This window comes from Alternaria ethzedia, assembly GCF_023757985.1.
Source record: "Alternaria ethzedia strain BMP 0044 chromosome Unknown scaffold_5, whole genome shotgun sequence".
NCBI lineage: Eukaryota > Fungi > Ascomycota > Dothideomycetes > Pleosporales > Pleosporaceae > Alternaria > Alternaria ethzedia.
The window spans coordinates 1,589,693-1,599,131 of NW_026056198.1; the positions used below are offsets into that span (position 1 = coordinate 1,589,693).

At 55.8% G+C, this 9,439-nt stretch overlaps 3 protein-coding genes across 3 annotated transcripts; all 3 read left to right on the forward strand.

Annotated features, from left to right (window-relative positions):
- Nucleotides 1-313: 313 nt before the first annotated feature.
- On the forward strand, nucleotides 314-2,393 carry J4E87_003240 (uncharacterized protein; the record flags this gene model as incomplete). The annotated part of the gene is made up of 2 exons (XM_049374869.1): nucleotides 314-321; nucleotides 428-2,393. 2 exons carry the CDS (start codon nucleotides 314-316, stop codon nucleotides 2,391-2,393), a joined length of 1,974 nt encoding a protein of 657 aa, XP_049235860.1.
- A 2,829-nt stretch (nucleotides 2,394-5,222) lies between these two features.
- J4E87_003241 (uncharacterized protein) lies at nucleotides 5,223-6,138 on the forward strand (the record flags this gene model as incomplete). Its single annotated transcript, XM_049374870.1, has 2 exons — nucleotides 5,223-5,441; nucleotides 5,494-6,138. The coding sequence occupies 2 exons, from the start codon at nucleotides 5,223-5,225 to the stop codon at nucleotides 6,136-6,138; spliced, it is 864 nt and encodes a 287-aa protein (XP_049235861.1).
- Nucleotides 6,139-7,159: 1,021 nt separating this feature from the next.
- J4E87_003242 (uncharacterized protein) lies at nucleotides 7,160-9,439 on the forward strand (the record flags this gene model as incomplete). Its single annotated transcript, XM_049374871.1, has 2 exons — nucleotides 7,160-7,501; nucleotides 7,547-9,439. The coding sequence occupies 2 exons, from the start codon at nucleotides 7,160-7,162 to the stop codon at nucleotides 9,437-9,439; spliced, it is 2,235 nt and encodes a 744-aa protein (XP_049235862.1).

Consider the following 9,439-nt stretch of genomic DNA (forward strand, 5'->3'; position numbering starts at 1 on the left):
TTTTCGCTGATGTTGTGCCTGAAGCCACCCGAAATTGGTGGCTTGTTAAAGTTAGCGAGACCTACGTCATCACTCCCTGACTTCCCTGGCGTTGTCCACGCGACAACCCGCGCATCTTGGTTATCTCACATGCACGCCCCTCGTGCACATACCTGCAGGAGATCTCCAGATCTCCAGATTTGATTTTCTTCCTTTACACAACATGCACCCAGACTCGTTGTTGTCTACTGCAGTCTTCACCACACTACCAATTGACTGACAATGAACGACCCCGGCCTCGACGAGCCAGCAGGCGCAGCAGCGCAAGATGTTAATGACACAGTCCACGACGAGGACGAACAAGCTGAGCAGGAAGAGCGGGAATATCTCGATCCAAGTTATGTCGCTCAGTACTTCGACGTCTCTCTACGTACGCTGACAAACCCAGTCAATGGTGGTTTGCCTCCACGGCGAGTCCCCTCATAGCAGGAACATTCGGCCCCATCGCCAACGGCTTCTCCATCTGCGCCCTCGTTGAAAAGTGGAGAGTATACATCCCGCCGGGAAGCGACGAGGGACACGGCTCGAAGATTACGGATCCGAAATGGCTTATCGCGGTCAATTCAGTTTCGCTCGTCTTCGCCTTGAGCGCCAACATCAGTTTGCTGCTCAACATGTCAAGGAGACTGACGTTTGAGATTGCGCAACCTATCACTATCATCGGCTTCTATCTTGCTGGTTTCCTTTTGATGGCGCTCGTGGGGGTCGCTTCGTCATCTGTGTTCCGGATTCAGCCTATGGAAGAACATGCTCTCAGCCAAGCGTATTACTACGCTATCATCGCTGCGGGTATCTACTTCATCATTGCTTCGCTTATGGCTTTTACTGCTTTCGGAGCGTGGAAGGGACATTACGCTAGAGACTTCCGGCTGACGGCCAGTCAGAGGACGCTGATGCTGCAGACAATCGCCTTTATGGTCTACCTGCTTATCGGCGCTCTGATATTCTCATACGTCGAAGGCTGGATGTTCCTGGATGCCGTGTTCTGGGCCAACTTTACCCTTCTCACAATAGGTTTCGGCGGGGAGTTTGTGCCTAAAACGCATACTGGTCGCTCACTCCTCATTCCATATGCAATTGGTGGCCTAGTCACAGTTGGTTTGGTCATTGGTTCTATTCGATCTCTTATTCTAGAGCATGGAAAGCAAAAGATGGCTGCTCGCTTTATGGAAGTCAAAAGACAAAAGGTTCTCAAGTCTATCGATGGCGACACGCAGACGATACGCATCTCACTGTGGGAAAAGGTCGAGTTCTCCTCGAAAGGTTTGACAGAAGCACAGAGACGAGAGCAAGAGTTCCACATCATGCGCCGCGTGCAAACACTATCCGAGCGCAAGAGGCGATACACCGCGTTAGCTCTATCAACCACAGCAGCGATGCTTCTATGGTTCCTAGGCGCTCTAGTATTCATGTACTCCGAAAAGCCGCAAGGATTCAGCTATTTCGTCGCCCTCTACTACGCCTACGTCTCGCTCCTAACGATTGGTTACGGAGACTACGTCGTCGAAAGCAATGCCGGAAAAGCCTTCATGGTCTTCTGGAGTCTACTGGCCGTCCCCACACTAACCATTCTTATCTCCAACATGGGCGACACAGTCATCAAAGCCTTCAAAGACTTCACCATCTGGCTCGGCTCCCTCACCGTCCTACCAGATGAGGAAGGGCTCAGCGCCGCGCTCAAAGTGGGATGGACGCGCATCAGATCCGGCAAGATAGGCGAAGAAGAAAAGACAAGCTCCGCCAGTCCTACCGAACACCGCATTGAGGACCGGCTGGCAGCATACATAGAAGAAGAAGAGCTAGGCAAAACGGAAGAGGTCGGCGAACACGGCGACTATCTCGAACGCGACATCCGCTTCTACCACTTCGTCCTCGCAAAAGAAGTCCGCAAACTGATGAAAGACGTCGAAAGCTCATCGTCAAAACAATACGAGTACCACGAATGGCAGTACTACCTGCGTCTAATCGGCCAGGACGAAAACGATCCTTCGCACCACCGCCAGCCCAAAGCCAACACTCCACACAAGCACGATGATGGCGAAGCTCCTGATATCGGCTCTGCGGACGATGGGAAGAAGCGTGCTTGGAGTTGGCTGGGGATAAGGAGTCCGCTCATGGGCAATCAGTCCGAACCCCAATGGCTACTGCAGCGTTTAGCGATGAAGTTGGAATCCGAGATGCGCAAAATGAGTTCGTCTGACCAGAAGGTGAGGAAGGCGAAACCACCCATCTCCATGGCAGAATTGAGAAAGCGCAAAGGTAGTGGGAAGGCGTCTGAAGAAACGCAGACAGGGACGTTGCAGGAGGATGTCGAGGCTACGGCGGTTGGTCAGCGTGATGTCAAAAGTGGTTGATGCTGTGAAGGGGGATGTCTGGGGACGTTTATGTGAAGTGCATGGCACGGCGTTTGCAAGTAGTTATCGCTGAGGGGTATACATACATTTTCTACTTCCTCTTCCGTACATATAATTTCGGCAGCTTTGATACATAACCTTCTACCGCCCTAATATATTCGTAGTATCACAATCTCCCCCATGTCCTCCACACCACCCACCCCCCTCCCCACTCTCTATCTGTTACCCCCTCCCGCCCTCCTCCCCTCCCCACACACCCCCAAAATCGAACCCGCATCCCTCGCCATCAGCGCCCTCCTCGGCTCTCTCGCCCTCGTCTTCATAGCCATATTCCTTATCAAGAATCCCAGCGGCAACTTCCTGGACAGTACAAGCGGAACGCCGTCGGAGGAGCAAGCAGAAAAGCACCTCAGCATCAGCAGCCCCCTGGATGCTGTGCTGCGGCGGAATGGAAATGATGGGATGGGGCACCCGATACCGAGGTTGTGGTCTGGGTTTTCGAGCTCGAATGAGGAGATTGAACGGTTTGGGCAGGGGGGTAGGGGGGAAAGAGAAAGAGAAAGGGAGGAAGGGGAGAGGAGGAGGGTGGTTGAACTCGCCAATACACCGGCTCGCATGCCAGATACGTCGCACAACACTACACTAGCATACCCGCCATATCCTGTTGAGTTGGACGTTCTCCCTCGCTCACCTCAGGGCATCCATCACCGTTATCCAGATTCGTACGCTGGTCGTCCTATACCACCACCACCGCCACCTCCCAAAGTCCCCATTCCAATACCCCAACACGGCCCCAACCCCAACATCCACACCACCAACTACACCACCACCAACAACAGAGACCATAACGGCGAAAGTTCACGTCCCCCTCCCCTACGCCCCGCCCCCCGCAACCCACGCTACTCCTTCGGCGACGACGACACGACCGTCGTAGGCGATAAAGCGGATGTCGAGACTCTGCGGAGTGATTTGAGTTTTCCGGATACGGATTCGGATAGGGGTTCGGATAGTGCGAGTTATGAGGAGGGAGTGGATGGGAGGAAGATGGGGTTGGTGGGTAGGCATTGGGAGTGAGTAGGATGGGAAGAATGAGTAGGGTGGATCGAGTGGATTGGGTGGGGGAGGAGGAGGAGGAGGAGGAGGGGGAGGAAGGTGTGACGGTAGTAATACTTGGAGTAGGAGAGGGAACAGGAATGTGCAAGACAATGTATCTCATCTCAGAATACCGATTATCTCATAAGAACGCAACTCTGAATCCAATCCAGAACGTCCTTTATTTCAGTCTCCCAAAGTCCGCCCTAACATCCACATCCCCCTCCTCATCAACAACCTTCCCTCTATCCCACTCCCTCCCCTCCCCCTTCTTCCTCCACACCACATCCTCCTCCCCCTGCACATCCCCCCTCTCCCACTTCCTCACCTGATCATCCGTAAACCCAGCTTGTTTCAGTCGATCAGCGCCTTGTTGCTGCCAGCGCGCTCGGTCACGCAGTGCTTCTAGGGCGTCGCCCCAGTCGTCTTCTACGTCGGATGCCGGGCGCACGTCTGTGGTGGGATCGTACGTGGAGGAGAAGCGCGATTCGATGCCGCCGTTTTGCGGTTTGTACGCGTTGCGGCCTTTGGAGCGGACGGGCGGTGAGCGCGGGGGAGGGAGGGGTCCGACGATGGCTTCGAGGGGGTCGGAGGAGGAAGATGCTGGGGAGGGCGTGCGTTTGGTGGTATGCCGGCTGGGTTTGGGTGGTCTGGAGGTGGTGGATTTGCGTTTTGGGCTGAGGGAGCGAGTCCGGTCTCGGTGTCGGCTGTGTGTTCTGTGCTTTGAAGAATGAGGTGAGCGTAATCGTGATCGTGACCGTGAAGATGTTCGGCGGTGCGATGTGCGCCCTGCGTGCTCGCGGTCCTTGTGGTCTCTTCCCCGGGGCTTGTAGCGTTCTTGCTCTTTGGTGTATTTGTCTTTACGCGATCTGTCTCGGGGCGACTTTGATCGTCTCCGTTTCCGCTTGGAGTGGTCTTCGTCTTCACTATCGTGTCTCCTCTTGTGCCGGTGTCCATCTCTGCTTCGGTCTCGATGCCGGCGAGATATCGGGGTCGTCGAACCTTCTGCCTCTGTTTCACCGCGCCTCCTCTTACGCCTATCCTCATCCTTGCCGCGATCTTGTCGTCTGCTTGACTCTGCTTCGCATCGGTCGACGTCGCTTCCTGATGGCGCCAACCGTTCCTGGTTGCCTGCGCTTTCGACATCGCGTCGGCCTGGCGCCCATGCATCCCCTTGTCCTGCCGCCTGTCGTTTCTCCCAATCCATCATCCTGAGTCGGGCGCGAGACTCGGCGGCCTCTTTGGCAAGGAGCGCAGAGTTGTGGCTGTCAGTCTGTCGGATGAGATGTTGCAGGAAGCCCTTGTTCGGTCTAGGTGCGCGAGACTTCATTCTACAGTGCATTAGCACGAGCAGTCTCATAATGGAGTGCTCATGTACTTTCAACGCTCATGCGATTGCACAGCGTGTACGGAGGCTCATGACGCACCTCGGGTTGAAGGCATCGATGCCAACGAGTTCGTATTTCTTCGTCGCATTCTTCGCATCTTCTTTCAGCAGCTCTGCAATGTACGCGTCGTCGTTCAGGTCCCTGGCCATGGTGGGCGACTGTTGTTGGGGTGGAGAGGAAGTGTCGCAGAAGTGTGACCTTGAGAGATCCCGGGCGGCCATGTGAAATCATTCCACGCGGCGGGCCGTGCTAGCTGCATGCGGTAGTCGCCGCGGGGAACTCAGCCCTACGCGGGCATTCGCGATCCCAAACAAACATTCAATCCTCCAATTCATACACGACAAACACAATGGGACCCAAGCGGAAATCAGCAGCGCCAACACCAGCCGCAGTGTTGGAACAGTTGCAGCAGTCAAAGTCACTCAAGCTCCTGGCTATTGCAGAAACACTGTCGCCAAAGGATCTCCCACAGGCCGCGAAGAAGCGCAACTCGGCAGCGTCGGAGGACAGCGAGCAGAACGGCGACACTCATCCAGCTGCCCTCGAGGCTGATCTGTTACATTACAAAGTACGCGTCTTCGGAATGTCATGAGAGAGATACAGGCCTGACACGGTTGCAGGAACTCTTCAGCAAGCTACGCTTCAGCTACGTCGAGCAGGTCACCAAGGAGAAGTTCCTGCGCAGCATAACGGAGAACCCACCCCGCCTGGTCGACGCTCACGAGAACGACGAGAAGGAAAAGGAGATACTGGGTCTCAAGGCAGAGCTCAAGGAGCGCAAGTTGGAGGTAGCCGAGATCCTGAAGCAGCTGGAAGACAAGGGAAAGGAGCTCGCACTGCGCTATGAGGGTCTCCAACTACGCACGCAACAGCTCGAGTCACTTCCGGCTGAAATCGCAGGCCTGGAAGCGACCATTGAGCAGCTGAAGCACGAGCAAACACCAGTCTCGACGAACCCTGAGCTGTCTCTCCCACTTCCAGAAACTCAGCGAGTGCTCAGCGAACGGGAGGCGGAGCTCGCAGCCCTGAATGCGCAGATCGCAAGTCTGCAGGCTACCATCCCGAACCGAACCAGAGATTTGGAGAAGCTGGAGCGCGAGCTGAGGCCGCTGGAGACTCAGAAACAGGGAACCGTCGCGGCAGCTAGAGAGGCCCGGAGACGGAAGGAAGAGGGCGGTGGCATCGGAGATGAACTAGAAGAGAGAGGCAGATGGCTCCGAGCGTCTGAAAAGGCGCTAAGGGACATGTTGGATGTTGAGGGATGACGTCCTTGCGGTGAGCGTGTGTTGGGCTTGTTACGGCGTTTGGACTCGAGATACCACTGCTTGAAACGACTTTTTCTCTGCGCATTCGACTCGTGTTAATCCGTGTTCTAATTCGTGGCACTGCACCTGCGAACACGGTGCTTGAGCATGTCCCCTAAGGCCTAGTGACGGTTCGCCTCACTGCCAGCGCATGCGCGCCCAAGAGCAGCGTGCCGAGCTAATCAATCGGCCTCGGAAACCAGAAATTCGAGTCGTCTCAGAATCTGGGCGGCTGGGTGCAGGGGTGCGGCGGGCTGTGGTTGGCCGGCCCCAGCCACTCACCGCCCTTCAACCTATCGATTACGTTGCCAGGCCATTCCACCCATAAACATGCGGCTGGTGGAGCCCTCGACGAGCTAATTGAGCTGGCTACCGATTCCATCCTTTCGTGACATCTGCAGCTGCAGCACCCAAGAGAAGTCTTTCGCTCCCTGCAGTCACGGAAACCGCTTCTTCCCATCGACGTCCATTGCACGGCGCCAGGAGCTGACGTTCCCCCACCACCGCGAGCTGTCCAACCGGACACGCTCTACACGACTACACGACTATACCGCCTCGTTCCGGCCTACTTTCGCCATTCTTACGCCTGTCACGACGTTACGACTCTCTGTTTCCACGTATTGTTGCTTGCCTGCGTTGTTAGCGAGAATCCGGTTTTCTGTCGTTACCTCGTCCGTCAGCCTGGTGTGTTTAACGACTTACGCACCTACTTTACGACTGTTCTGAAGGAATTGGCCATTGAGCGCGAAACGAAACATTATTGCGATAATGTCGAACCAACTCTCGGACCCCGGGTCGAGCGTCTACGACTCGGCCACGATGCATGTGGGAGATGGCACATGGGACTCGCAGCGCAACACTTTTCTGCTGCCCAACTTGCAAGCCCCCAATTTTGAGACGATGCGATTGAATGGTAAGAATTTTCGTTGTTAAAAAGACGACAGAGACTGACTACTCAGGTATGGGCAATCGCTTCCGCAGCATGGCCAGCTACAAGGCTCTCATCATAGCCCACGGCGTACTAGCAGTCATTGCTTTCCTATTCGTAATACCCGCAGCTATCTTCATGGCTCGCTTCTACCATCGCAACCCTCGAACCGCCCTGCGAGTCCACATCTGGTTGCAGGTAGCAGCAGTCCTACTTTCGACTGCTGCCATCGTCTGCAGCTTCCAAGCCGTTGGCCTCGAGAGGTCTCTGACCAACCCTCACCACGGCATCGGCGTTGCGCTATACACTCTTGTTATGGTTCAGTTCCTTGGAGGTGCTCTCATTCATAAACTTGAAAAGGGCAAGGAGCGATTCAAGATCCCTCTTAAGCTTATGGTGAGTGAACAACATACGCGAGTATGGCGAAGACTAACTCTATAGGTTCATCAATGGCTAGGCCGCACTATTGCACTGCTTGGACTTGCTCAGATCCCACTTGGCCTGACACTATACGGGTCACCACTGGCCTTGTTCATTCTCTTCGCAGTGTGGACTTTTATCCTAGTGATCCTCTACTTCGTCCTCTCCTACAGGACCCAGCCCGAGATGGACTTTGATGACCGTAGCACCTACATCACCGACCGCTCATACAGTACCAGGATAAGTCGACGCACGAGCAGAGGCCCTGGCGCTGGAAAGCTCGCCGCAGCGGGAGCAGCTGGTGCAGGATTAGCCGCGCTGGGGTCAAGAAGATCTCGAAGCCGCACCCGCAGCAGGCACGGTGGCACAGTTCTGAGTTCCCGACCCGACTCTCGGTCCCGCCGTGATTCCCGCTCTCGTGTCGCCGACTCTGAGTTCACCGAATCGTACTTGAGTGATGAGAAATACCGCGCCGATGGCAACAAAGGTTCCACTTGGAAGGACAAGCTCCTAGGAGTTGGGGCTGCAGCTGGTGGTATTTTCGCCGTCAAGAAACTATTCAATCGCAAACCAAAACATCCTCCGACCGAGACAGGGAGCGACTTCAGTTACAGCCGCCCATTGGGACCGTCCGAAGTCACTCAGACCGATATCTCCAGGCTCGAAGAAGGAAGGGCACCCGAATCTCCAGCAAACCGTCGAAACGACTGGCGTCGAGACAACCCACAAGCATCGGCTTTGTCTGGAAGTGCTATGCGACCTGGTCACCGCCCAACTGGAAGTGTTACCTCCATTGACTCTTTCGATAGCCGGACAAGCCTCAGCGAAGAAACCGAGATGAGGCCTAGGGATCGACAGTATGGACTAAAGGAGGGTGTCGCTACGATGGGAGTCGTCGGTTTCCTGAAGCATTCTCTCAGCAAACGCAGCAAGAAGAAGGAAGACGACCGCGTGGAAGAGATGAGACAACAAGATCTGGAAGAGGAACGGGTCGCCCGCATGAACAGCCAACGCCGCAAGAAGTACACGGGTGATGGAGCACCTCCAAGGAGAGGCCATAGACCGCCGTCCACCATTCTGTCTGAGAGTGACATGACCGGCATCACACCCTCAGTAGCGCAGCGCCCATCTCGACCCATGGATTCTACCGTCACGCCCAACCCCAGTCGCCCCCCTCGCGCAGGTGTCTACAGTGTCCTATCAGACTCCGGTTCCGAAGCTTACGACTCACCTGGAGGCCGTCACCACAGCCGACGCCGCACGGGAGACGCACCAATAATACCTGCTGGAGCAGCAGCGGCAGCTACAGTCACTTCCGCCGGCTCACCCACCAAGCGAGAACGCCGCGGCAGCAGAGACGACGTAGCCTCGCCTCCCGTATCCGTCAAAGTCAAGATGCACAACGACGGCCGCCACGTAACCCTCCGCCGCCTCAACGAAGAAGAAGCCGCCGCAGAACGCGAAGCCCGCCGCCGCGAACGCCAACGCAAAAACCGCGCCGGCAGCGTAAGTTCCATGAGCGGCGTCGGCGGCGACCGCTGGCGCAGAACCGAAGCCATGGAAGCTGCTCAAGCCGCGGAAATGGCTCAACAGTCTGGTGGTGGTGCTCCTCCTCCTCCTATGCCCATGCCCAGTTCGAGCACCTTGCGCATGCCTGAAGCTAGTATTCCTCCGCCGCCTCCTGGTCCTCCTCCGATGTTTGGTAATGGCCAACAGCAGCATCTAGCGCCTGATCAAGCGAATTTCCCTCCTCCGCCTCCGATTCCTGCGGCGGCGGATACGGTGCTGAGTAGTCCGGTGTATGGGACTGAGACGGATCTTAGTAATTATGATTCCAATAGGAGGAGACGGAGAGCGGAAAGGGCGCAGGCTAAACAGGCGAGGTTGGGGGGGAGTCGCGTTGAGTTTTCGTGA